This window comes from Prinia subflava, chromosome 9 (assembly GCF_021018805.1).
Source record: "Prinia subflava isolate CZ2003 ecotype Zambia chromosome 9, Cam_Psub_1.2, whole genome shotgun sequence".
NCBI lineage: Eukaryota > Metazoa > Chordata > Aves > Passeriformes > Cisticolidae > Prinia > Prinia subflava.
Genome location: NC_086255.1, coordinates 15472134 through 15499790, shown reverse-complemented (window position 1 = coordinate 15499790; position 27657 = coordinate 15472134). Strand labels below are relative to the sequence as shown.

Below are 27657 nucleotides of genomic sequence, written 5' to 3'. Positions count from 1 at the left end.
ACACGTTCACAAGAACTGAGAAGCTCTGAAAAAATCAAGTATACTTTTATGAGATATTTCTGTTATTTTATTCCTTTATTTGATCATATTTAATAAAGGAAATGCACTTACCAAGTTCAAAATTTTGGTCATTGTGCCTCATTCTCTGAAGTACAATGATTAGGTTATAAACAGACCAAGAGTGGCAAAAGCATTTCAAGTATAACTAAGGAATTCAAGGGAATATTTATATAGGTTTAATATTTTGGAGGAAAAGAAAGCAATCCAGTTAACTTCCATTATTTTACAAAATTTAACTTTGTGCCACCTGGAAATTGACAATCATCACATAAAGTTGGAGAAAACTGGAAAAATGGAACAATTTTCAGACCTAATATAAAAGAGGCGGCTTGTTTCTAACCTCTTCCCTGATGAGGGACTACCAGACCAGGTATTTGCTCCTTTTTATCTGTCTGAAGAGCACTTGTGTGGCTCTCTAACCATGCCCTCCTATTGGTAGCTAGACCCTTTCGTAGGGAGCCACAGAGTGTATTAGAAGTATTGAAATATAACACAGGAACATAGAATTGTAAACATTCACTTCACTGTGCTTTTAATGATTTCAAGACTGAGCACAGCAAAGCTGCTTGGACTGAGCTTGTGCTCACCCCCCAAGGACAGCCTGCTTTGCTAGGTGGTCTGCATCTCACCTACAGAACCCTGTCACTTAAAGCCTATGAATGCAAAGCATAGCATGAATTATTGTTTAACTTCATAAAGCAACGGCATGGGTGGGCGTGCAGTTTATAGAGCACTGCCCTCTACCATACAAAAGTAGTTTGTAACAGGGAAAGAAAAGAAATAGTCGTCAAATGGTTGTAAACACTTGTTTAACATGCATAAATTTTAAAATACATAGTTAGGGAATATACTTCCTTTCCTCTTTTTAATGCTCTCAAACATTACAATTTTTTTTTTCCCCTTACATCTCTTTTTGATGAAAAAGGAATGTTAACTTTATTTTTTCCAGTTCTTCCTGGTTTAATTTTTTCTTTTATCACTCCAAGGAGTTAAAGGCTTTCTCTTGCTTCCTCTAGCCTTTTAACAGCTAATTGCAACGCTGACTGACACCTAACAGAAAAAAGAAAAGCAGTCTAGCAACTCTGTGCCTTCTCCTCACTCTTCTCCAGCCCCATGTAATTGCTGGATACCCAAAATAAAGGCAGTCATCAATAGGAGCCAGTCAGCTCAGTCTTCTTTTCCCTCTTCAAATAAACACTGCATCTCCCAACAACTCTGATGCAGCAAGTGCTGCAGCTCCCTGATTTCCAGGAGGAAGCAGGAAGTTTTCTTTCCTTGCATTCCTCCTGGCTGCTCATTTTTCACTTGAAAAGGAAGCTGGTGACTCTTAATTGTCTGTGCCTCTTGTGGCCCTCTTACTGCTGTCTGCATCTCACCCTTTATATGCATTAAAATTATTTTTCCTTATTTCATTTCCCCAGATTGTATTCATTGTTCTAAGTTTGTTGTTAAACCAAGAGCTGTCTCACTTAACCATGAATCTAGAATCCAAACAGTACTCATCAGATAATTTAGAACTGCAGTAAAGCCTAAGACATGCACTAGATCATCTTTTACACAAATGTGGCTCTTCATAAAGCAACCCCTTACTGAAGCTTGAATATAGAATTCTCCATATGGAAGCATAAATTCAATAGTAGATTTTGAAACTTTTTTGACAGATGCTTGAGGAAAAGCTTAGCAAAACCTGTATTTCCAAGTCCTGGTTAGCAGCCAGTACCTGAGCTCAGACCAACCTTTAGTGTTAGGGCCATCTAGTGGGAGAGGAGGCACAGACAGGGACGCCAGAACATGTTCTGCATCCAGATTCTCCATCCTATTCAGCTTTGGTGTGGCCTCTGGCTACCTGGGCCAACGGAACAATGATCAGCAGATCACTGCCAGTATTGCAAATACAAGACAACATGACTGAGGGCTACTTTAGAAAAAGAGAAAGTGTGAAGCAGCCTCTGGAATTCGTACAGCTGTTAAGGAGAGCAGGCTGTGGCCACACTACAGGAACCAAACAGTCAAGGTAGAGTTTCAAAGAGGATAAAGATAGGGAACACAAAATAGGGCATGATTTTGTGGATGCAAGCCTGCTCAGTTACTGGCTCATCCAGTTTGTTTGTTCGTTCATACTAATTCTGTGAAGTCCACAGGGAAAATGTAGTAGGGTGAAAGGCTTGTACAAGCCTCTCCCACTTTCTTTAGGCTATTCAATACAGCTGTGGAATCAACCCTGGAGGTTGCTTTTTAGTTAATAAAGGATTTCTTGAGCCATTGTGGAAGATTATGCTAATATCTAGTCAGTGTTATCAGGCATGTGGTGCAAGGAAATAGATCCTAGAGCCTGGAGAATTAAGCCCATTGAATTCTAGGTGCCAGAATTTGACAATACTCCACAGTGAAGAAAGAGTCTTACAGCTTCCAGTGTTGGCTTGTTGCAGCTTGAAGTTTTCTTCAAATTTCAAGGGGAAGAGCATTAAAAGAACAGCTGGTCAAATGCTCCTGTAAATTACTGGAAATTCACTGTCATTATACGACACAGAAGCTGCATTTGTAATCAAGTTTGCATGTTTTAATGTTAAGAACCCTAGATCTTAAAGAAATGCTGCTGGTTTATGATACAGAACCTGACATACATTGTATCCCAACCATCACTTCACATCTGCAAGTTAAAAGGAAGAACAGCAGGGTTTAAACAAACAAAAAGCCCAAGATCCAGCAGTAAGATTTCACAGAATGAAGAGGTACTGAAATAAAGCTACTGTCTTTTGTGAAACAAGGGAGAGAACCATCCTCTTCTGACAGCACAAGACTAATGACAAAGTTGATAATGTTTTAGCTATCTTAAACCTAGAACCTAGACACCATAAGAAAGCTCTGTAAATTTATTGCCTATTACTCTGAGTGAGGTGCTTGTACGCTTGTTTTCCATGTATTAATTTATTTGAAGTATCACAGTAAAAAAAGAGGAACTGGAATAAAAAGCAGGTATAAAACCAGAACACTTATTTACAGCTAATTAATACATAAAATGGTAACTCATAATGCTGACAAAGCATATTTCCACATCCCTTTCTGGTATTTAAGATCTACTGAGAAACTGAAAATTTCTTACTTGACATCATACATACATATTCAACATAACAGCACCGTAATCTGCAGGGTTTTTTTTTTTTTTCTTAAAACTTCACAAGCTGCAACATATAAAAATGGGACCAAGGCACGAGATTGAGCAGGGAAATCTTTTGATTCAACTTTGCATCACTATATCAAGACACTGAGAACAACCACAGAAAGTTATGGCTCAGTAAGAAAAAAGTATTTAAAAAAGAGGGATCTGCAGAGGATATATCTTAGTTCAGCAATCTTAAAGGATGCTTAGATTTCTGAAGAAACTCTTCTGTTGTATCCTCCATTTTGTTATCCACTGGAGCTGCAGATTTGTTCTCTTTACCCTTTTTGAGACTTCTTTTGTGCTGGGATTTAAAGAAAATACCCCATGTTAAGAGAATACAAACAAATTAAAACTTCTTGTTCATGTGCAATGCAGTATATATAGTGTTCTAAGAAAAAAGTTGACATAACACCTGGAAAATGTTCCTAATATATTGTATTTACTAAAGAGATTGACTGTAGGCATGTAGAAGCTCAACAGCTATTTTTAAAGAGTCCACAAGAAGAATATATGCTCTCCCCAGCAAGAAAACCCCTAGACTAATATACCAAGAAGTTTACACTGATACATTGGTAAAGCAAAAGGGTCACAAGCAAGTAAGTAAAAAAACCCCAACCCATGAAGACTTAAATGCCAATATTTCTGTCAGGCCTCAAAGAAAATACTTCATGTACTTTTAACTCTTCCATTAACATGCCTAGCAAATTATAACAATTTTCATTATGCAGGATTATTTGCTGAGGACTTTTAAACTGTATGTCCAGCTGGTCAGAAATCTGCATTATTTTATCCACTATTAACTGCTATCAGAATCTGAATTTAACAAAACATTATTTACAGTATTTGAACAAGTTGTGAGACTACCCTAAAATATAAGAAGTGCCTTGAAACTACAGCACTGTTATGGAACAATGATATTCTCTCAAATACACAGTTGTTTTATTTATTTGTGGAAGTTACCTGGAAAAAAGGAATGCCACCATTTTTGTGGCAATATACATTTGTATCCATTAAGTATTTGTCACTAGCAAAGCTTTCATTGGGTTCTTGCAACTCTCCTTCCTCTTCCAACAGGTCCTAAAACAGAAGTTTTTCAGAAAGATGTATTTAATGTCTGAACTTGCTCAATAAATGTATTAAGCATGATCAGATCTATAAAAGACATGGAATTTCCATTTTTGAAAAACAGGAATGAGACCTAAGTTATTAATATCATTGCTTATTTTCCAGAGATATTTTTTATCAAAAGCTCATCACATTTGAGTCCAAGTGCACTGTAAAACACAAAGGCTACAAGAGCCCTGGGGTTCCAGTCAACTTTCCACAAGGGCATAGAAAAAACCTCCAAGATGTGAAATCCTCATTCAAGAGCCTCATTTGCCATTTATATACATACCTGACCTGCATTATCCTCTACCTCCTTTACCACACTTCTTAGCATAGCATCAAGATTTGGTTGCTTTCGCCTTAATTGCTCCAGAAGTAGTTCCCGAGGCTCTGTTCTCACAAGTGTGACTGGATAGAAGTAGTCTTTTCTCTGTGGAGTTGTCCCTTTAAAGAAGATTATACACTTTTCAGTGCTTGCTTTAATTTCAAATTCTCAATTTTACATCAACTAATTACAGAAATCATGCTTTGTTCAGTCACCATTATTTGCATATAGTTAAAAAAGATGTAAGGCTGCCCGTTACGTCCCCATTAACCTTCACTTATGAATGCTAGAACTCAAATTGTTTTCTGCAAGCATTCTGTCCCTGACCTGCTTAAATACCTGTTGGAACATCCACTTTGAGATCCTCTTGCAGGAAACCATTAACCTGAGTGAGACCATGCTGTACTTCCTCCTGAAGTGCCAGCTTGTCCTCCACAAGTATCTCCTGATCCATCTTTATCTGATGCAGAAGGCTATTCAGCACCTTCCCCTCAGCAGCCTTGTGTCTGCCAATGCGGTCAGTGATTTCAGCTACTGCTTTATCACAGTCTTCCTCATTTTTCTGAAAATGAAACAAAAAAGCAACCCAACTAAAAACAGCAAGTTAACAGGAAAGGTAAGACTGTGTCCTCTTTTCTAAGATGTGGTGCATGATTAGTGACATGACCTGAAACGAAACAACTGAGACCTCAAATTGAGAAGTTTCAGTGCCAGTTTTACACTCTCATTTTGAGAGCTTCCTTCAGAAGAGTCAGTTTCTTAGAAAGTATGATCATTTTAGAAAGCTAGTCACAAGAATAAAGATGATGCCATCTGACTCAGATCAGTCTCCTCAGGCTTCTATGCACAAACCCTGCACAGAATTAGGATATTCAACTGATCATGAACATCCTACAAGCACTAGAACCCTCATGCACTTGTGGGGGAAAAGGAAACTGTGTTTTCAGGCATTCCCATTGAAATGAACCTCCTGAAGTGTTCAGCAGGTACAGAGATATCTTGAGACCACAAATGCTTTAGTTTAGAGTTGGACTTGATCCTTGGAGATCCCTTCTGATTCAGAATATCCTGTGTGAAGGACGTTTCTAGTTGAGTTATTGCTTCTGAAAAGTTTACAAATTATTGGATTTGTCTATTTTATTGCCTATTACAACAATAAAACAAGGGTGGGATGTGAAATTTGTGATGGAAATTAAAAAAAAAAAAAACAAAAACCAAAAAAACCCACAAAACCATGAAAAACTTAGATAAGAGGCCAGAACTTGTATATACTTAAAAGGAATGCTTTCTCCCATATTCATTCAATCTGACCAGTAAAGTAATTTGTATCCTCCAGGAAATGTAGGCTGCATTTGATCACTCTGCATCTCCCAAGGACAATACTGTAGATAAAGCTTTAGAATTAGAGATAAACACGACCAAGATGATATAAAACAGATTACAAGTTAGCTGTATGGCATTAGTCATGACACCATTTTTTGAGGTTATAGGCACTTGAAATTCAAAGTCTTCCTCTTAATTTAGGCTTTTGATTTCCTCTAATTACATCTTCTTAGGCTCAGTAACATGAGTCTGCTATCAAAGAACTCCTAAATTTGTTTTGACTATAATTGAACTTTTTTCTCCCATCTACATATTCTGCAACAAAGTTTGGCTCAGGATGTTGTATTAGACTACAAATGACTATAGGTACCTTTTGTAAATACTGAAATTGCTGTTTCTCATCCTTGAATGACAATAGCTGCTGATTAGTAAAGTTGACCATCTGAACAGTTGTAAATTCACCCCATGTATTGGTATCCTGAGACACATTTTTGAGATTGCTGAGAAGATGTTGACAGTGGTCATTGGATTCTTCCAGCATTGTCTTGTTTTCAGCATTTATGCTCCTGAGCTCTTGAGAGAAATTATCCAGAGATGCAGTAAATTTGCTGTGATTGGAATTTGTACTGCTGACTAGGTCTGTAGTTTTCCTGCAACAACATATTTGTAAGAGTTCAGAGATTTTGAAAGGTAGATTTTAACACAGTACACTTTTAGAAATATGAGACCAGAGGCAGTGAAATAGCACAGTTCTATCAAGCCACTTAATTATAATATTGTTTTCTACTTAGTAAATCTACTTGCAGCAGTAGATTTGCTAAAAGAACAAAAAAAAACCCCTCCACCAACCAAGAAAACCCAAAAGAGAACCAAAAGACCCTAACCACAAACTAAAACAACTTCACCAAGACCTTAGTTATTCAGTCTGCAATTGAATTAAACATACTGCAACAGATACATTATTATGCTTCAAGCAAAACCTTTATAATATGGAGTTCTGAAGACACTGAAGGACTCAGCATATTGCTCCCAAAATGATACTTTCTTATTGCAACATGCTCAGGAGACAAGTTTAAGGGCAAGCCTTTCAGGACTACTGTTTACTGTGGGGAAAAGCCAACTATGGTCTACACACTGTGGCAGAACCCAGCTCTAACACACAGGCCATGCCCCAGCAGGATTTATAAGCACATAAATATAAAGAGCATTTTTCAGTTCTCCTGATATATAGTTTATCTTCCATAAGTGTACAGCAAAAAGAATCCCCTCCTTACAGGTGAACATTTTCTTGCATAGCAGTGATGGTGGTCTTCAGGCTTCCATTTTTTGCGAGTACATCAGCTAAGTTGTTCTGAGTCTCCTGTGCAAACAGGTCAAGCTGGCTTTGCAGTAAAGACATCAATTTGGCTGCATTCTATCAAGAAAATTACCACAAGTTTCACTGTTATTCTGCACTTTTTAACAGTCTTAAAAGTTACTTGAATGCCTGAACTAAAAATGCAGAGTTTTGCAATTCTAAAGCAGAAGGTACAATTTTTGTGTAGTGAAGATACAGATACTTTGCTTTTGGAGACACATGTAAATGCACTTATACTGGATATACTCACAGCAAGGGGAATTTTTGCTACATTCCTACATAAACTACTTAAAGCAGCCTAACAAAAGCTGAAAAGAATTAGGATCAAGTTACTGTCCTCCTAACACTTTTTCTGAAGCAAGTATAACGGTTTATTACCACATAAGAGTTTAAATCAAAGCAAATAATCCCACTTGGTGTTTGGATGTTTTCTTACTGTACAGATACCTTTTTATGTGCCAACCTCGTCACTTCCATTTCTTCTTTCAAACTGTCACAATTTTGCTGGAGCTGAGCAAAGCCACTGGCTGTTTCTTCCTGTATTTTTTTCAGAGTGAGAAAAAGATCTCCAAAGAAGGTATCAATTTCCTTTTTATGGTCCTCCATCTTAAAAAAAAATTTGTACTTAGATTTGTACTTAGTTAGATTTTTATATCTTTATTTAAGAAACTGATATTTTTTCCCTAGCTTAACTGACACAGCAACAAACTCTACCCCAGAGAAATTGTTAAAAGGCATTAATAAAGTATTTTGCATAAAAGGCAGAAAGACTTGAAACAATCTAAAGCTTGAGACTGGAACTTCGTGTGGGGGCTATTCCAAACAAAATTTGACATGCAAGGTAAACAAAATAGAAAAGCAGACAAGGAATAGCAAGAGCTCCTAAGCCATGGACTATTGCTGTCTAGGTCTGAAAACAAATAAAGCTTCAAGACAAGGCAAGGTGATTTCTTATGTGCTATAATTGAAAGGAATGGAAAATGTTTCAGCAGGAGAAACAGGTCACCAGAAACAATTACTTGTTTTTGATAAAATGGGAAAAAAAAAAAAAGAGGCTGCAGTCCTACATAAGTATCATGAGATAGACTAGAATTGTAACTTGAAGCAAGGGACTTCAAAAAGTGCAGTATTGTTTGCACTTATGGTTGTTAACAAGATAAAGCATCACATTTCCCAGGAATCAAATGGACTGTAGAAAAAGTTTGGTACAAAAGCAGAAAAATTTTAGAGTGATAAGACTTGCCTAAGTTGACTTCTAAAATACAGGGGGAGAGTATATTAAATGTATCAAACATTTGTTACATAAAGATTTAAGCATCCATGTTTTGCCATTCTACTGTGGCACTTAAGCAGTTGTGCCAATATAGAGAAGAAGCAAATTTACCACATTCAAGAGAGGAAAAAACTCTGAAAGAAAATTAGAAGATAGAACTCATGGGTCAAGATAAGGGGAAAAGGCCAGACAAGAAGTGGAAACACTCTGACATACTGCAGAAAAACAAGTAACATTATCTGTAAATTAGATAAAAAAGAAGAGCACAAGGCAAAGAGGCAGTTTATGTGCATTACCTGGTCAGCCACAGCAGAATATTTCTTCATGTTACTCTGGAACTGACAGTTTAACCCCAAGACAAATTCTACCATTGGTGTCAAGCTATTTACTGCTCTTCCTAATCCAGTTTCATGTTCCTCCTAGGAAGAGAAAAAAAAATAAACCAGAACATGCCTGCTCCATCTACATTCTTAAGAAGCTACTGTGTATATATATGCATGTGCTCCATTATGACAGTATACACTATATAGCACATTAATCTATGAGCGTGACATGGCAGGGGAAGTGGGGAGGGACAATCATGGTCAGGTGGTGAAGGAGATACAGGTAAAGAGCATCAGAAAAAAATCTATACATTTACAGAACCCCTTTTGATCACAATCAGTTTCAAATATTTAAGTAAGAGTATGCAAATGTACTAACAATTAATCTCAGCAGCTCCGCTTTACAATCAAGTGATAGATTCTCATGTTGTGTTATTTTTTCAGACATGTGAGAAACTTTAGTAGACATCAATTCTTTAAGAGAGGCAAAAGATGCTGATACAACTGATGCAAGAATATCTGCTGTAGAAGAACTGGTAGACAGGAGGTCACCTACAAAAGAAATCCAGAGTTACAAATTTTTTTAAAGTTCCTCTGTAGGACAGGAACGCTTCTTATTACTCATCACCTTATTGCCCCTTACAAGAAGAATGTGGATCATCCCAAACACTTTATTGTTGGTGCAGCTGTAATCATTATGTTGCTTAAATAAAGCCACTTCTTTCCTAAAGCAGATACATTTTAGGAAGTGGTCTTTGAAATTACTGCAGGGTGACTACTAATGCAAGTATTGCACTTACCTATAAAATTTGTGTAAGATGTCAACATCTGTTGCTGCTTCAAACTGTTTTCAGTAACTGAATCTTGTATTTTGCTGAACAAAGCATTCATTTGCCCTGCAAATGTATTTTGGACGACAGCATTGTGCTGATCAACAGCCTTCTTACGGTCCAGTTTTGCATGGAGCCCAGACACATCTCTTGTAGTTTCTTCAACTGTACTTAGTAACTATAATTTTAAAAGTTATTTCAGTAAGTCTTTAAACAAGAAATCAAGCATATATTATATAAGGAAAAGCAACAACAATTCTGAGATAAAGAAGTTATCTCTCTAGGAAGACAGGTATTTCCCATTACATCAAATTACTACTGATCTGGACCCTGGTGTGTCATTTATGCTTTTAGAACATGGGAAAAAGTTACCTACTAGAGATCACTTGCTCTGGCTTTAAAATCAAGGCATTAATGACTCCCTCAGTATTTAAGGAATAAAGGTATCATTTATCCCAGAATAGTAACTGAAAAATACCTGAGCACTTTAAATTTTTTCTGAACATTCTGACAGTAAATATATTCTTTAATATAGTATTCAAGCAAGAGGTTTCTAGACTAGTCCTGTGATAAATAATTTAAAATTCATATAAATAGTGGAATCCTGGTTTGTAGTGAGCATAAATAATTTCTGTACATATTTGTTTCAAGCACTCCATAACCCACATGTAAAAGCCAGGCATTCCCTCCTAATCTTACAGGAATCCAAATAGAAAGAAATTTTCATGGTGTCTGAAGATTCCATCACTTCGCAGTTTAAATAGCAGGACACTCTCTCTCCCTCTCTCAAGTCTGTTTTGATAATTATGACTAATCTACAAACACATCAAAAGACATACCCTAAAACACAGAGGTGACAGGGCAACATTATGCAAAGCTTTTTTGTTATTTTTCTACCCCAGTTGATAGAATGGTTTGGGTTGGAAGGGACATTGAAGACCATTTAGTTCCAAGCCTCCTACCATGGGCAGGGTCTGTTCCACTAGACCAGGTCCTTCAGGTATGTACAATTTAGAGTTTTGCAGGAGCAGTCATAAGATTTTGAAAAAAACCTACTTATTCTGCAAGAAACCTCATGATAATAGATACTGCAAAGCACTGGAACTCCCATGACAAACTGGCATGAGGGAAAGGGAGTTCCAGACCAGAGTATTTAGCAATCAACTATCAATACTCCCACAGAGAAAGTCCTGCAATTTAATCCTAGTTTTCCATCTTAAATTCAGGTCTTGTCTCACTCACATCATGCTTTAGCAACAATTGGTTTTCTTGAACAGCCCATGAAACTCCCAAACATAGGAAGCTGATTTACAGTAGGTACAAGAACTGTGACAACCTTGCTAGCTGTGCCATGAAGTTTTTGTTCAGTATTTTCCAAAACTGAAACCACATATTCTTCTTCAGCCAGTTGAACCTTGGTTTCTTGCAGATCTTTTTGTGTTTCTTCCAGTTCTTTTTCCTTAACTTGCAAGTCTGTTTTATACTGCTCAAGTTCATTTTTACTGACTTTGAATAATTCAGTAACCTAAATAGAAAGACAACCATCAAAAAGGCAACACCACTTTTTATAAATTTGACATTCTCACTTCACATCTCTCAAATTACATGACAATGACAGAAGGCAAATTGTCATCTAGCAATATGATTTCAGCTGTAGGACTCAGGTCTTAAACCTAAACTACAGGTTTGTACAGTCTTTGTAATCACTGAAAATATCAAGCCAACAGCATTCTCACTATAATAATCACTTGCTTCCCCTCTCAAAATATAAGAGCAAACTACTGTTACAGCACAAGGAAAAGACAAACATACATGAACAACCATAACCAGATAGACTGAAGAGTCAATAAAGCTGATTACATAGAGGAGTTACATATACTAGCAAATCAGTATCTATATTTCTCTTAAACAGAGAGCTCCAATTTTCGTGCAATTTGCTAAAAGGAAGCTCATGAACTCTCTCCCCTCATTCTTTGCTCCTAAGCAGATACCTGTGAACTGAGATGATACCATTTTACAAGCAGATTTTTTGCTGAAAATTCAGCAAAGCAATTTATAATAGTATATTATTAGAAGAATTAATTTCTTCCAATTTTTTAGCAGATTTAAACCACAGTTGAAAACTGTCACTTACCCTTTTCACTTCTTCCTCCATGATACTGATTTTGTCAATATACTCTGCAATTTGCTCTTCCTGAACCGTCAGCTTTCCATTAAGGGCTCTCAAGTAAGGATTAAAAAAAAAAAATAAACAAACAAATTAGTCAAGTAAGAGGCAGTTCCAAGATTTTACACTGCATTTTCAGTAATTTTAAAAAACAAGTATTGCTAAATTCTATATGAATAGCAGGTCATTTTCACTTAAGGTAGAAAAGATTTAAGACATTTTTCCATTGTGAACTTTCTGTGCAACTAGCCCTATTAATAGTGAAGTTCAGTATATCAAGTTTACTTTCCTGTATTAGCTTCCACTGGAAAAAAAAAAAAAGGTTGCATGTGTAAATCTGGATGCTGCATAATGCTTAGGATAAGTTCCACACATACATAAATTACTCAGTGCAAGCCTATTAGATTTTATTTGTATAATAATTAATTTTGAAAGAACAAGTTGACCAAATAGTTAAGTCTCCTAACTATCTTCAAATTCCTGGATTAAAAATAGATCTGAAAGTATTTCTGGATAAGGATAGGTACCAGTATCTGAGATTTGTTCCTAGTTATTTTATAGAAATTTTGCAGACATACTCATAGTTTTCAACAGAAATATAGATTCCATTTTTCTCTCGAGCAGCAGCAAGGTCTCGCTTCAGACGCTCAATCTCCTCAGTGTATTCCTGCACAAAGAAACAATCACATGTAAGCCTGAAGATTTCTATTTTGGTTTCAATATTCAGTTTAACAGACACTTTACAAAGGTAGTGCTCTACAGAAGTTTTGCATAAGCACAAGAGCAAAGCACTTCACATCTGTTCTATGTTCAGTACAGCACCATTTAAATTCATTTCATTGGATATATATTGGCTATATGTAGAGCATTGAAACCTTCCATTTGAAGGTCATACTTGGCTGTGTTTAGCAGCTTACAATGGGAATAACAGCTTCTTTAGGGGCAGAGCCACTTTACACTGTCTTCTCACTTGTACTTACTGATAAGTTCCCTTTAATTCAGACACCTTCAGGGAAAGTGCAAAATTGCAGACATGTAATACCCACAGTCACAGTGAGTAGCAATAGCTCTCTGTTCAACTTTAGTCTTATCAACAGTTCCAATATCTGCAGGGACCATTGCTGTATCAGTGCAGCTCTAGTTTAAAAGTATCAGTTCAATAATTAAAATCACTTCAGAAAAGCATTGCTACCAGTTACAGCTTCTCCCATACTCACAACTCCTGCACAGCCAAGACTACAGCAACAAAAAAATCATGCCTAACCTGTAACTTAATTTTTCAAGCTATATGTCTAGTTACCTTAATAAGAGCTTTTTTTGTTAGCTTCTGATTAACTTCAGGCTTGTTCATGATGTTCTTTGCTCTGTGGGCATATTCCAGTGTACTCAATGTTTCCTGTGAAAAACAGATGTAACAAGCTGAAGAACTAACTCATACTTTTGCATCATTAGCAAAATATATTATTTATTTTAGGAATAGGTTTTCAGATTTTAAATTTACCTCAAGATTTACAGATGCAGGCGAAATTGTGGCAATTATTGATGTTTTTGTCCGTCCTCCAAGAGAGTCTTGAAGGATTCTTGTGAGTTTAGATTCCCTGTAGGGAATATGAGGGGCTCTTTCCACTAGAGCAGTAATAACTCTTCCTAGTGTCAGCAGAGATTGGTTGATATTTCCAGCTTCACGAGCCCTTTTGTCAACAGCCCCAGACCGACCAATGTTTTCACTTCCTGCAAGATCAACCTGAAAGGCAGGTTATGCTTCTGTCTCAATCACCCTGAAGAATGCTTGCCCCAAAGTCTTGCAGAACACATAAAAGAGTTTACCAGTTTTTTGGGAGACACTGGGGTGACAGATGGGACAAACACATTTCAGACCACTTTATGAAAACAGTAATTTTTCCCCTTATCCGAAAAAAATTCTAATAAACTCAATCTAAAATTCTATCAATGACACTTAGTTCAAATACTTACCAAGTTTAGCTTTCCAATTTTAACAAGTTCTTCTCCATCTACTGTTGTTTCTTTCATATGAATGGTAATTGAAAACACAGAGTGGGAACGGCTGCAAAAGAAACCAGTTTCAGATGTTCCATTAAAGCCAAATATCTAGCTGTTATATGACTGCTGCAAGTTCTGTGCTTTTTATAGAGAATACATTTAGCCCATGAACTACAAATTACATTTTTAATATACAAAGTTATTCTGCTAAGTATAATTTTGTCTGTGTACATATGAATATGGTATTTAAAACCAGTGATGAAGCAACATTTGACTCATTCAATCTTATAAATTTTATCTTATTTCAAGGAAAAGCAAAGGAAATGCCTTAGTTTTGCTTACATTTGTGTATTCTCAACTCACAAGCATTTCATGAAAACTGACTTGCAGATTTTTTTTCATTTCTTACAGTAAGAACAGCTCCGCAGAATGTGAGATTAAGGAACATAGCTTTCCTTATGCTGGCTAATAAAATTCAGCAACTAGCTGAATCCAATATTAAATTTAGAAGTTCAAATAATTTTCCAGTGAAAAACAGTAATGCAGTTTAAGATCACAGAATCATGGAATGGTTCCATCTAGCTCCAACCCCCCTGCCATGGACAAGGACACCTTCCACTAGACCAGGCTGCTCAAAGGCCCACCCAACATGGCCTTGGATACTTCTAGGGATGGAGCATTCACAATTTCTCTAGGCAACATGTTCCAGTGTTTCACCACTCTCACAGTAAAGATGATTTTAGGTTGAGTTTACCCCTTTAATAAGTTTTTACTACAGGAAGCTGACATATATAAAAAAGCCATAGCTGTCAAATTACACCAATTTTACCATACATAAAAACACCTCAGGCACAATAAATTCTCAGAATTCTGTGGAATCTCAGACAAAATGAGTTCTGTGTTTCAATCAATGTTAGAAAATGGGTACTTCCTTTCAGCAGTAGATAGACATGCTCAGTATATCTTGAAATTAAAATACAATACAAGCAGGGTACATGCTTTACTATTGCAGCACTGGATCGCTACTTGCTCACAGTGATAGAGATCAATCTGTAGCTCAAGAGTCTGAAAGCAGTAATAAAGAGAATGCTATTTCTGCCCCGGGTGCCTTTACTACGCTCTATGACCTGCAACCATGTGAAGCAGCCTTTCTTGCCATGCAATCTTATCCCCAACTGCCACAACCTAGGTCGCAAATTTTACAGAAGCTGGATTTTGAAGTGAGGGTCTTGTGCTGATCTGTAAAAAGCTGATCTTAGCAGTATTTTGAAATGCCAAACTTCAGTAACAAATCATAATGTATCATTTTCTACTGCTGGTGCAGTAGAAACTTTTATACCAAGTTCATTTAGTAAATAGGACTGGCCAAAACACCCAACCACCCAGAACAGCTAAAACAAACACAACCCACCCCTCTGATAAAGGCATATCAACTAAACATCCTCCAAAATTGAAAGGAACCCTCTTGTTGAAAGCATACAGTATCTACTACAAGGAGTATTTATCTCATGCTTGTAAATGCAATGTAGTTCACTTATGTATCTCTCAGATTTCTGTTTTCATAGGCATAGAAAGCTTTGAACAAATTAACTTTGTAACTTTGAGTTATACTTAAACTTCAATATTCTAGATGTATAATTAAGAACATTATGATGCTTTTATCTCAGCTAGAGTTAGGTGGAATCCCAGGACTATTGCTCCAAATAGACACTGCCTATTTACAAAGGATATATTAATTACAAAGCACGCAAACTCTAAAGAAGAGGAGAAGCTTCAGTTAAAAACAGTGCATGGAGAAATAGCTTGTCCCTTTTTAACTTGAGAAGCATTCAGATTTTATGATGCTTTGTACAGTTTTTTTGGGGTGGGATTAGTTTTCCTCACAGTGGCTGGTGTGGGGCTGTGTTTTGGATTTGTGCTGCACACAGGGTTGATGATACAGAGATGTTGTTGTCAGGGCTTTGCATGCTGTGACACTGGCAAGGAGGTTCACACTGCAGGGGAAGCTGGGAGGAGGCACAGCCAGGACAGGTGACCCCAAATCACCCAGAGGGATATTCCAGACCATATGGTATCAGGCTCAGTAGATAAAGTGGGGGGGAAAGGGAGGAAAGGGGGTGGGGACATTTGGAGTGACATTGGAGACATTTGTCTTCCCAAGTCACTGCTACAGGTGATGGGGCCCTGCTCTCATGGAGATGGATTAACCATGAGAAGCAGTGAATTAATTTCTTGCTTTGCTTGTGTGCACAGCTTTTGCTGTCCCTATTAAACTGTCTTTATCTGGACTCATGAGTTTTCCAGCTTTTACACTTCCAATTTTTCCCCAAATCCTGCAGGTGGGGGAGTGAGTGGCCAGGCAGGCTTGGCTGCTGGCTGGGGTTAAGCCATGTTACCCCTTCATACACCTACTGCAATCATCCCACAGCACATGACAGGGAAGAAATTGTAACTCTGGCTTTCTAACCCACGTTTGACAGTCTGCACTGTAACAATCTCAAGATGATGTCATATTTGCACTAGCTCCTTACTTCTTCAGTAAGATTTTATTTAAGAAAGAACAAAAAGGTTTCTGAAATGGGGAAGATTTGTACCTGGAATATGCGTTCATGTAAGTAGCTGCAGTTGTTCTTTTGGCTGCACCTCTTTCCAGGATTTGGTAAACTTGATTTTTGTTGTGTACAGTTACTTCTTCCAAGCCTTTAATAATAACACCCCTCTGTCAGAAAGCAATACATGCTTATTATACGTCTCTCAACAATCCTGAAAGCCTCAAGATAACTTTTGTAGCACTAACTTTGTTCCGAGGATCATCAAACATCTGCAGTCTTTCTCCAACATCAGGAGTAGGATTCAGAAGATCAAAAAGCTCCTCATTATAGATTTCCAAAAGAGAGACTTTTACTGAAAATTCCGTCCCATTCTCTGTGAGTTTTTCAAATATTTGATGCAATGTACGGGGTATGATACCTGCTAGTGGATCCTATAAATTAAAAAGAAATATTAAATTTGTAAATGTACTGGAAGAGATTTGGAGTTAAGGGGTAGAGTTTCAACTAAACAGTTTGACTGGATATAAACAAGAATAAAGATGACCTTCCATATAAAAGTCACCAAGAGTTGCATACATTAAAAAAGTAAAGTTGTCCTTTTCATATAAATGAGTGAGATTATTTGTTAATCTACAAACACTGAAGGAATGTCAGCTTCTAAATTTGAAAGGCATCAACTTTTGGTTTTCTTTAGCCTTCTGAAGTTTCTAACTTTGAGCTACAGTACAGACAAGAGAAATCTCAGGAGTGAAAATATACCTCTTCCCAAGTATATTCTTCATTGGGTGACCGCTCCCCTTCCATTGTGAAGGTCTTACCAGTACCAGTTTGGCCATAACTGTGAGAATAAAAAAAATATTAAAAAGAAACTAAAATACAAATACAATTTTCTAATACTAATTATTGGCTTACTTACGCAAACACTGTACAGTTATAGCCCATGATAACTTCATCCAAAATGGGACAGACAACACTCCGGTACACATCAATCTGCTTTGCCTGAGCTCCAAAAACCTATTGACACAAAGACAACACATCCCATTTATTCATACATTAATGGATAACACCACACTAACTAGCAGCTTGTTTCTACAGGTCCCCAACATGAGGAGCAGTTACCAACCATATCAAACGTGTAAGTCTTTCTTGATAACTTGTCTGTCACTCCTCCGGTGCGGACACTGACTTCCTTTCTTGCTTGATCACAGTCCACAACAGCGTAGGAGCTCGCTTTCAGTTCTGAGGCATTAAAAGGCCTAGAAGGACAGGAGTCGGGAATACTGGACTGAAATCATTGCTAACAAGAACACAAACAGATGAAGCAGTAATATCACTCAGTTTAAGGATCTAGAATAGTGTAACTGGGCAAAAAGAACAAAGTTTTAAGCTTTATCTGTTTAATAATTGTGTAAGAAAAAAAGCTACAATTTGGCAGTTTACAGACCCTGTTTCTCCCTTCATCCACTGTGAGACAACTCAGGCATCTAATAGCTTTTTGTTTGTTATGTAAATATTTTTAACAAGCCTATAACCACTTTCAAGATCATATAGGCGTGCACACAGCTAACAGGCATCAGAACACGTTCAATTGCAGGGGGTAGAAGATGAAACATACCAAACATTGTCTAAACAAGAGTCTTCAAAAAAACCCAAAACCACTTATACATGCAAGTTAATGCAACAGTGAATCAAATGCCAATGACACAACACTCCAAAGCACCAAAAATATCAACAGACCCTACTAATTGCAGGACAGTAAGCAACAATACCAGATTCTGCATAATACTGTTGCACTTGAATAGTATTTTATAAGACAGATAAAACATCAGATCTCGGGGGCGGGGAGGAAGTCCACATTCAAGTCAGTCATCAGTCATAGTAAAAAGGTTTAATAGAGTGACTACAAAATTTTTGAACTTTACAGTGAGCATCTTGTTTCACCATGGAGTGAATTCAAACTTCGTGCATACCATTGTCCTTAAAGGGACATTTGCTATTATTTCTCCTGAAATGCATGGAAATGCCCTGAAAAGAATAAAATCCTATTTTGTTCTTCATTTGTTAGTGCTACTGCACTGAATGTCTATGCTACATATAGTTGACCTGAGCAGTCAGCTTGAAAATATAACTTCTACAATCTTGTACTCTTTAAAATATCTTGACACTAGAGACGACACTTCAGATGCTCTTTAAATTATAATCTTAAAGAAAAAAAACAAAACACAAGAAAACCACAAGCACATGACACCTCAAGTTTCCTGAGCCTTGTGGCTAACATTTCTCCCTCAATACATCACCGAGGCTGAAGTGTCAGATTCTGAACAGACCATGGGACACTTGGGTGCAAGACAGACTGATGACAACAGAAGATCACTAAAATCCTGTTCACAGGAGCAAGTTACAGCTCCAGTTTCACGACTCTTAAAGGAACAAAACAAACATATTCGGCTGTGTAATCACGTAACAGTGAACCAGTCCATGGCAGGAGGTGCACAGCCCATGCTGTGATATTAGGGGAACAATGTGGCTGGGCTGAAGCACGAATACAGATCATCACCATCACCACTACACAACAAGCTGCCTGGTGTGCCATGGAGACATTTGATCTCAGGTTCATCCCCTCAGGTATGAAGCACATTATGCATATTAACAGGGCTAATGCATGCATTTTGAGTTTCCAAATTCATAAGTTACCAAAGCTCAGTAAATGTGTTGCTTGAAAAGATTTTGTATATGCTCAGACCAATCCAGTTTTGGGAACAAATTAGGACACCAAATAACACATTGCATCTGCCTTCATATCTGTAAGATAAGGAGAATTTGACTTGATGCAGAAGAAAAGGGCAACAGCAAGAGTGGGCAAGGAAGTTTTAAAAGGTGAGAAACTAACCCTTGACACAGCAATTAGTCTGTGAGCTACAACAAAAGCAGAACACTCCACCGTGGGCAGTACTAATGCTACTTTCATAGTGAGCATTATATTTAGCTAAAATAGAGACTAATACTTGATAAAGCTATTCCAGAACAATTAAGAGAGAGAAAAATAAAACAGCTGCTCTTGACAGTATTTCAAACCGAATTGCCTCAATAAACTTATTATTTTGCAACAGCCTTGATTCACATCAACACTTTCACCAATCCCACACTTGTGTCAGAAGCTTTAGAGTTGCATTGCAAAGATAAGACTAAATTGATTTTAATTTTTATATTCATTGTGCATCTGTAAAAGCAGAACTCGTAAGCTTGAGAATATGACTGCAAAAAATATGTAAATTAATATTTGCAGGTCTGGCTAAAAAAACCCCTGATTTCTAAAGGTATTTCAAACACTATACACAATGCATTACCAGTATTACAGTTTTAGCACACAATGGTTTAAGCCTATTTAAATAAGCAATTCTTTAAAGCCACCTCAGAATTACAAGAGAACCTAATTTTATGGTACATGGAATTTATCACTTCACACCAAAAAGTAAATTCATTTCATCAACCAAGCCATTTGGTCATTTTTACTTCAGCAGTAGACCCCCATCCCATTGCTTGTTCCCTGGAAAGCCGGCATCAATGAAGTTATGCGACAGATATACCACAGCGGACACAGCAACAATTTTAGCTGTTAAAGCTTAGCGACCTCCCACAGGAGCTCACAGAAAGGCAAAATTCAGCCTGGGTTTTTGTATGTCTCGAATACCATAATATTTCTACGTAGCTCTCCTTAAGCTTCCTGCATAGCATCATACTGTGTGTGCGCTGAATCAAGCTCGAAACGGCAGCTATTTGCCTTTTTCAGGTATAAGAAATCGCTCCTAAGAGCCTTCTGCAGAAGTGCCGCGTCCCTGCGGGGCACACGGGGCCGCTTCAACCGCAACGGCGCCCGGGACAGGGGCTGCCAGCGCGGTGCCGGGGCCGCTCCCTCGCGGCGATCCCTCCGGCAGACAGAGCGATCCCCCGGGAACAGGTATCCGCAGCCGCACACAGCGGCCCGGGAGAGCCACACTCCACAGTGCCTGTCATAGGGCAGTCTCGGCCCGCCCGCCCCGCGGGCTGCCCGGGGCACTGCAGAGAACATCTGGGCCCGAACTCGGGAAGCACCAACGCGGGACCTCCCCGGGGCTTGCCCACCGACCGGCTCCTAACGCTCGCTCAGAGACGGGCCGCAGCACGTACCTGCACCGCACCACCACCTGGATGTTCTTGCCCTTCTCCTCCTTCTTGGTGCCACCGCCCTGGGAGCTGAAGGAAGCCATGGCGGGACGGGGACAGCAACGGAGGCGAGACGGAAGCGCTGCCGCGGGGCCGCCAGCGCCGCTTTGAACCGCGCACCGCCCGGCCCGGCCAATCAGCGGCGGCCGCGGGGCACCACGGGACGGCATTTCAAATCCTGGGGGGGCGCGCGCCGCGAGCCGTAGTACTGCACTGCCCCGCCCGGCCCCGCCCCGCCCCGGCCCCGGCCCCGCCCCCGGCCCCGCCCCGTGAGGGCCGCCGGGTTAGACTGGGCCGGGCCCCCCAAGCCCCGGTGCTGCCTATCCCGCTGAACCGGGACCGGCACCTGCCCTGCGGCTCGTCTGTGCCGCCAGTACCGCGAGGGGCCAGCAGGACAATGTCTGGCGTCCTCTGTGGCTGCCGCTTATACCCACGGGCCTGAGGGCAGCCAGACTCCTCGCCTATCAGTCTTCAACAGTCACATCATCCATACAACCCTTTCTCACAGGTCAAGCCCTCTGGCCACCCGTCCTTCTGTCCCCAAAGCTCTCCAGCTGGCCCACGTTTTCACGTTTTCTTTAAACATCACAACAAATAAGCACACCTTGCCAATGCCTTGTGGAGTTCACACGTTACTTGGCCTGTTTAAAACAATGACCACGTTTCTATTTACACAGTGGGGCACAGCGCTTGCCGTTCCCAACAGGGCCCCTGCTGTCCCCTGGGCCGGGGTGCCGCAGCGCAGGTGGCCAGGCAGACCCCAGCCCCAGCTGTGCACTTCTGGCCGTGCCTGCACAGCTCTGTGCCTTGTGCAAGCTTCAGCTCAGGCACGTTTCAGCACAACTTGTCTGTGTCAGTCTGAATTCCACACCTAACCTTCCACATGTTTACAGGTTGGTACTGCCTTATCGAGTAGTGGGAAAATCCTATGTAAGAATGAAAATAAGTAGTTACGGGCTCAGGAGAAAACACCACTAGTACACCACATCCATCCTTTTACTTTAAAACTACATCATATGAACCACTTTGCCATTTATGTCACCCTGGCTTCCCTGTGAGAGCTTCCTCTGAGGCACTATTAAATGCTTTGCTAGGTGGAGATCTATGACAGGATAACAGCTTTTCTGAGCAGAGGGGAAGAAGCAGATGTCAGAGCAGATTCAACTCTTCTGATGCACTTTTTTTTGTTAAATCTGCACTGGCTCCTACAGTTTGTCATCTACCTGTTACAGCCTACAGTGCTACAGTGCTTTGCTCTTTTTCTAGGACCTTCACAATTTTCAAATTTAGATTGCCCATCTATAATTTTGCAGGTGTCCACGCTCCTTTTTCCCCCCTAAAGTAAGCTGCTTTGAATCTTATACTTCTCTCCTCCATGAGTTCTTAAATTTAATAACAAATCCTAACCCATAAGGCTTGCAGTAATTTCCCTGACAATGACATGAAGCAACATCCCATTATGCTCCTCTATCATTTATCTGAAGAGTTACAACGTCAGAGCCAGTCAATCTTACATTAGGCACAAAGAACAAACAATAAACACTAATAATCACAATAACACATTTTTCTTCAGCTAAGTAAACATTTAACCAAGCAGGAAAATAAATATAATCGATGGCAAACATATTGAGACCACCTTTATTATTTGCTTTTTTGTATTCCATCTATGCTAACAGCAAAAATCACTTGTACTGACAATTGTGTAGTAGCTCCTGCTAGATGGAAAAGTCAAATGCAGGTACGCAAATAATCAAAATATTTACCTTTTGCGCTATACTCCTTCATATGGATCACACAAAAGAAAGCAGCACCAGAACACAAAAGTCTTCCAACTTCTGCTTGTTTGTTCTTTTCTAGTATGAAAGTCATATTTTTCCTCAAAATATAACATCTCTCACAGACACAAAAAGAATCATTCAAACCTGCATTGAAACAATAAGAATTTATTTGATTAAACTGAAAGCTAAATTTGGCTGATAGCTACCTTTGCTATAGCAGTAGTAAGTGGAAAACATGTATTTTTCGTAGTCAAGTTAGCTTAAAAAAGCATACAGTTTAATGGCTGCAAATCTGTTTTACAAGGTCACTTTATAGCACAGATTGTACATTTTCTTAGACGAGGTAGAGCCTAATGATACTAACACACTACAAACACAAACTGAGTAACAAGGAGCTAGCATTTCACCAGCAATAAAAATAAATGTGAGAAAAGGGAAACAAGAATATGTAGACCACAATCTTAACAGTCGTTGGGAGAATGACCTTTAAGAAGACAGGTACTTCATCTGTGACAAATGTTTTATTTTGTTTAAAGAGAGACAAAAACATTACAGAAACCTAAATTATATAATAATACACACAACAATTTCAGAAGAGGGTATCAATCCCCAAGTATGAATCAAGAATTTTTAACTAAGGCTTGCAAATAAAAAGTCATTGAATTACAATGATATTCACAGACAAAACAAACACTGTTTTCCTAGGGCCTGTATCAGATCACCTGGGGAATTGTAGGTATGGAGGCCTGAAAAGTAGTAAAATTGTTTACACAGAGCATGGTTACTTACAAATTAAGAAAGGTTATGTAAGATATAATAATGGGGAGATATAATTAATACAAATTATAAGGTTGGGTGAGACTTCTTCAAAGCTTAGTAACACCTGATTTGATTGCCAAGATGCTACACAACTGTATTCAGCATGTGGAGAGTTTAATATTTAATACTATCAGTGACATAGTAAAAACATTGCTGATTAATTGCATATTCACATTAAAGGGGAAATCACCTGCACCTCAGATAAACATAAGGCAAATTCTAGTCTTTGAACAGCCTGACCAATTGGCCAATAACATTCTAAAGTCTCTTCTCCATGTACAGTGAGTTAAACAACAAGCACATACACACACAGAGTACTGGTACATTCTCAGCTGAGGACAGGGCTCTCTTTCAGTCAAGGTAAAAGGATAGCTATGTCACTGTGAAAAGAAAGGAGAAAATGCAATAAAATAACTACCTTCTTGTTAAAAACTAAGGACTCAATGCATATAACAGGATTAAAACCACAACTGGTTTCAACCAACCAGGAAAACACACAGAATGAAAGAGTTCTTTTATTTAGGCATGTGTGCCAGATCACTGTCTGACAGAGATGGTAGCACTTTTACATCTTTTTATAGTCACTGTAATAAAAAATTAGTGGTAACATAGGGGGATGCATGCATTTGTGTGATTAGCTCAGAGTTAAGCAAGTAATTTTCCATACAGTTACCTATTTTCAGTTAAGATATGCAGCTGGATGACATCCTTTAGGTAACGAGAAAAGAAACAATGAATGGAAAAATTGCAAATACACAGACTTGACAGCACTGACTGAAGTCAACAGGAAATGTCTCTTTTGCCTCACTATCTTTTAACTTAATTATTTTATTAATTTAGTTTTATTCATTCGGTAGTTTTATACTGGGAACAGCCAATAGACAATTCTTTTTTCACATATGTCTTGTTATGAAATTGCTATTTATTTTGGACTGGAAATAACAATCATAAGTTATGCTTTTTTTTCAGCCTGAGGCCAGTTTGCTACAAAGATCTATTATATACAATTACAAATTGAATTTAGTCCAGAATTTTATCTATGTGGAAAAGACATACTTCCTTTAGAAGCTTAACAAGACTGTACTTAAGAGTTTTATACTTTCTCTCAGCTTTCAGGCTGAGATAAAATAATGTTTTATTGTAAATTATTTTTAACCTACCTACTTTGAAGATCACTTTCCCTCACTGTACATTTATGTCACATATCCTGAAGAGGTATCTCTACACTGCTACTTCATAAGGTTTTTTCATGGTAGTATTTGAATAATATCCATATTTACTCTAAATCATACTTCTACTTTAGACAACACCTATTTTTCTACTAGGGCAGATGACAAAGGCAGGACCAAAAGCACTAACTGTCTATAAGCAATTAAAGTTTCATGTGGAAGAAATCTTAGTTGCAGGACCAGACCGAGAAAGGAATTTTACTGAAAGTCCTCTTTATTTTGCTGAGGGTGTCCTATTAAAAAGATCTTTAAAACACAGAAAAGATATCCAAAACAGTGTATGACAGTAATTTTGGCTAGTATAAATGGGCATAGAGAGGGGTCAGAGTATAAGAACACAATCTGATTTGAATAAACACCAGTGTGTTCTGGTTTTGGCTTGAGTTAATTTCTTCTCAGTGGCTGGTACAGTGCTGTGTTGTGGATTCAACATAAGAATAATGTTGGTAACACATTCATGTCTTGGCTGTTGCCAAGTCGTGTTTATCCTGCATCAGGGACTTTCTTGTGTCTCATTCCCTGTCAATGAAGAGGTGCAGGAGAAAAAAAAAAGCTGGGAGGGAGCACAGCCAGCGCAGGTGACTTGAACTGGCCAAAGGGATATTCCACACTGTAAAATGTCATTCCCAGAATATAAACTAGAGATTTATATTACCAGTTACCCAGAAGGACCTGATTGGGCCTGGGGGCAGGGTCTGGCACTGGTTAGCAGGTGGTGAGCATTTGTATTGCGCATATTTTTATAATCATTAACATCATTATTTACTACTATTATTATAATTTATTTTGTTTCAGTTACTAAACTGTTCTTGTTTCAACCGTCAAGTTCTACTTTTGATTCTCCTCCCCACTACACCGGGATGGGTGGAGGAGAGGAAACGGCTTTGCTGGATGGGGTTAAACCAGGACGCACCAGTGACTTTGAATAGCCGCTAAATAGGCTTACCATGGATAAAATAGGTGTAAAGTACAGTAGGCGTGACCTCTGTTGCATGCCTCTGCTGCAATAGCTATGTTAGCTGCATAAGGAGGTGTGATCTTTCATCACACAAGGGCTAGTTTTAGATTCACATTTTAGCAGACCACCAGAGTCTTGCCGGCACAGTCTACCTTGCTTCCCCAGGATTGCCCCTGTATATACCAGACCAGATTTATAGGAAAAGGCAGGATTTATGAGAGCAGCTAAATATAGATCAGGCTAGCATTAGCTAAATATATACTACATTAGGCTAACAAACTCGCTGTCGCGACCCGAAAAAAAGAGTAAATTGCCTGAAACTGTGTATCTCTATAGCATTCACCCCTACCCTACATGATAACTGTATTAACGCTAAAGGCAGAAGTATTTCTACTGTACATTCAATTTAACAGAACGCCTCTAATTCACAAAGTCTTAATCCCCCATCTCCTGAGGGGGAGGAGACAGATTGTGAAGGGGCACTAACCCGGCAGTCCTTCTGTCAGACACCATGGGATGAGCCTCTCTGACGCACTGGCAACAGCAGCAGGGTGGATTTCAGATTTAACAGCTCACCATTTATCCTGTCCTCTTTCTGTCCAGCTTGGTCTTCACTTGTGCATGCACTAGGAACTGGAAAAAACCCAGACTGCCTCAAACTAGAATCCCATGAGGACATTTTCACAGGAGTTAACATGCCGTGTTAAAATTAGGCACCTACACAGTTCTAAATCCAAACAGTTGATTGAGGTGAAAACTACCAAATGCCTGGCTCCAACCAGGATGAGTTAACTTGAGCTCCGTGTCTAAACTGAGGCCAGAAGTGTGGGTGTACTTGATGTAGGCACAAATGTTTTAAACTGGGAGCTCAGGTAGGGGTAAGAGCATCTCTATAGCAGCACAGCCTCCCTGGAAACCAGCAGATGAACGTCTACCCAAATTCCCTGACAGATTTTCTTGATTCCCTGTTGATTCTGCTGACCCTACGAAGCAGTATGCTGCCACTTCTTAACGGCAATTTTAACCAAAGCTGACTAAAGTTTAAAGTTATTTCTGATACCTCTAAATTCCATCTATGAGTACAGAAATAACCGTAGGCAACTCGTCTGGCCATATCTTTCTACCTTTTTATGACAGGAGGGATCTGTGAATTTCCAGCTGTGAGATATCCCATCTTTTATAAAAGACAAGCAGTCGGGAAGCTAAAATCAGGCATTAAATGTAGCATTGTTTTTGTCTTACTTTTTTCCCCCTTCATAACTCTGAAAGATAAGACACAGAAAAATAGATACATATGAAGAAAGCATATACCAGAACTTCAAACAGTGTTTTGTTGTGTTTTTTTTTGTTTTGTTTTTTTTTTTTTTGAGGGGGGGTTGACTGGTTGGTTGGGTGGGGTTTTTTTGTGTTTGTTTGTTTAGGGGTTGTTTTTTGTGTTTTGGTTTCTGTTGTTGTTGGGGTTTTGTTTGTTTGTTTGCCTTTTTTTTTTTTTTTTTTAATTTGGGAGTTTGTTTTTTCCTAGAAAGGAATTAAAGCAACAAGCCATATCTACGACTTTTCCATAAGAAAATCTACCAAGGGAAAAAAAATCGCCCTAGAACCCCAAACATACGATTTTATAACAGAAGTTCAACCTTATCCAGCATTTACACCTCGTAAACCCATCCTGCGAGGCGAGCCCTGTGTCCGGCTCGGCGGGGCCGCAGAGCACCGCGGCAGGTGAGCGGCGGCCAGCGGGCTCCAAGGGAAGCGTCCGAAGGAGGGAGAGCTGCGGAGAGTGACCTCTCTCTGGGGGACGGAGGATTTTGACTCCCGAAATCTCTGCCTCTCAGGACGGCACTGCACCCACTGCGCTCAAATTACGAGGAATCTAATTACCTTTTGTCTTGGCAGACGCCGCCAGGGACGCGGAGCGCGGCCACCAGGAAGCGGGCGGGCCGCGACACGGTGCCTCCGCGGGTGCAGCCCGGGGCCGCCCCGCCGCCCTTCGCGCCGCAGCCCCGTCCGCCTCCGCCGGGCGCGGCCCCCCCGCCGCGGCGAGTGTCGCCCCGGCTCCCCGCCCAGACACCCACCCCCTCCACCGCCTCCGCCTCCTCCCAGAGGCCCCCGGCCCCCTCCCCAGCCGCAGCCCCGGCCCTCCCGGCGGCAGAGGCGGCATCTCCCGGCACCCCCAGGTACGGGTCCCGCTA

General features: G+C 39.3%; 2 protein-coding genes across 4 annotated transcripts in view; one reads left to right on the top strand and one right to left on the bottom strand.

Annotated features, from left to right (window-relative positions):
• Positions 1–67: 67 nt before the first annotated feature.
• On the bottom strand, positions 68–27481 carry KIF11 (kinesin family member 11). 2 transcript variants are annotated; one of them, XM_063405592.1, is made up of 23 exons: positions 27347–27481; positions 22448–22606; positions 17605–17737; positions 17398–17495; positions 17241–17319; positions 16727–16912; positions 16524–16648; positions 13903–13993; positions 13430–13672; positions 13229–13324; positions 12507–12595; positions 11896–11983; positions 11098–11286; positions 9732–9939; positions 9311–9483; positions 8905–9027; positions 7783–7941; positions 7253–7392; positions 6349–6628; positions 4995–5217; positions 4620–4774; positions 4184–4300; positions 68–3524 (listed from the first exon to the last, which is right to left on the bottom strand). In XM_063405592.1, the coding sequence occupies exons 3-23, from the start codon at positions 17605–17607 to the stop codon at positions 3402–3404; spliced, it is 2988 nt and encodes a 995-aa protein (XP_063261662.1). In that variant the 5' UTR covers positions 17608–17737; positions 22448–22606; positions 27347–27481; the 3' UTR covers positions 68–3401. The 2 variants fall into 2 exon arrangements, with proteins under 2 accessions (XP_063261662.1, XP_063261660.1); XM_063405590.1 differs by lacking the exons at positions 22448–22606; positions 27347–27481 and adding an exon at positions 20649–20795.
• IDE (insulin degrading enzyme) overlaps positions 26849–27657 on the top strand; it is a 60082-nt gene continuing 59273 nt past the window's right edge. The window contains exon 1 of one of the 2 annotated variants that reach the window (XM_063405595.1): positions 26849–27304. The gene's annotated coding sequence lies outside the window, so the exon portion shown is untranslated. Of the gene's footprint in view, positions 27305–27473; positions 27643–27657 lie in introns of those variants that run through there. The other variant, XM_063405596.1, reaches the window with a different exon arrangement.

Bases quoted from the DNA above. Each gene is read 5' to 3' on its own strand.
- KIF11 (XM_063405590.1), bottom strand. From the start codon at position 20,728: ATGGCTTCCTTCAGCTCCCAGGGCGGTGGCACCAAGAAGGAGGAGAAG. The intron at 13,673-13,902 runs GTAAGTATTTGA...CCTGCCTTTCAG, and splicing joins AAATTGGAAAGCTAAACTTG to GTTGATCTTGCAGGAAGTGA. The intron at 9,940-11,097 runs GTTGTCACAGTT...TTAAAATTATAG, and splicing joins TTCATGGCACAGCTAGCAAG to TTACTAAGTACAGTTGAAGA.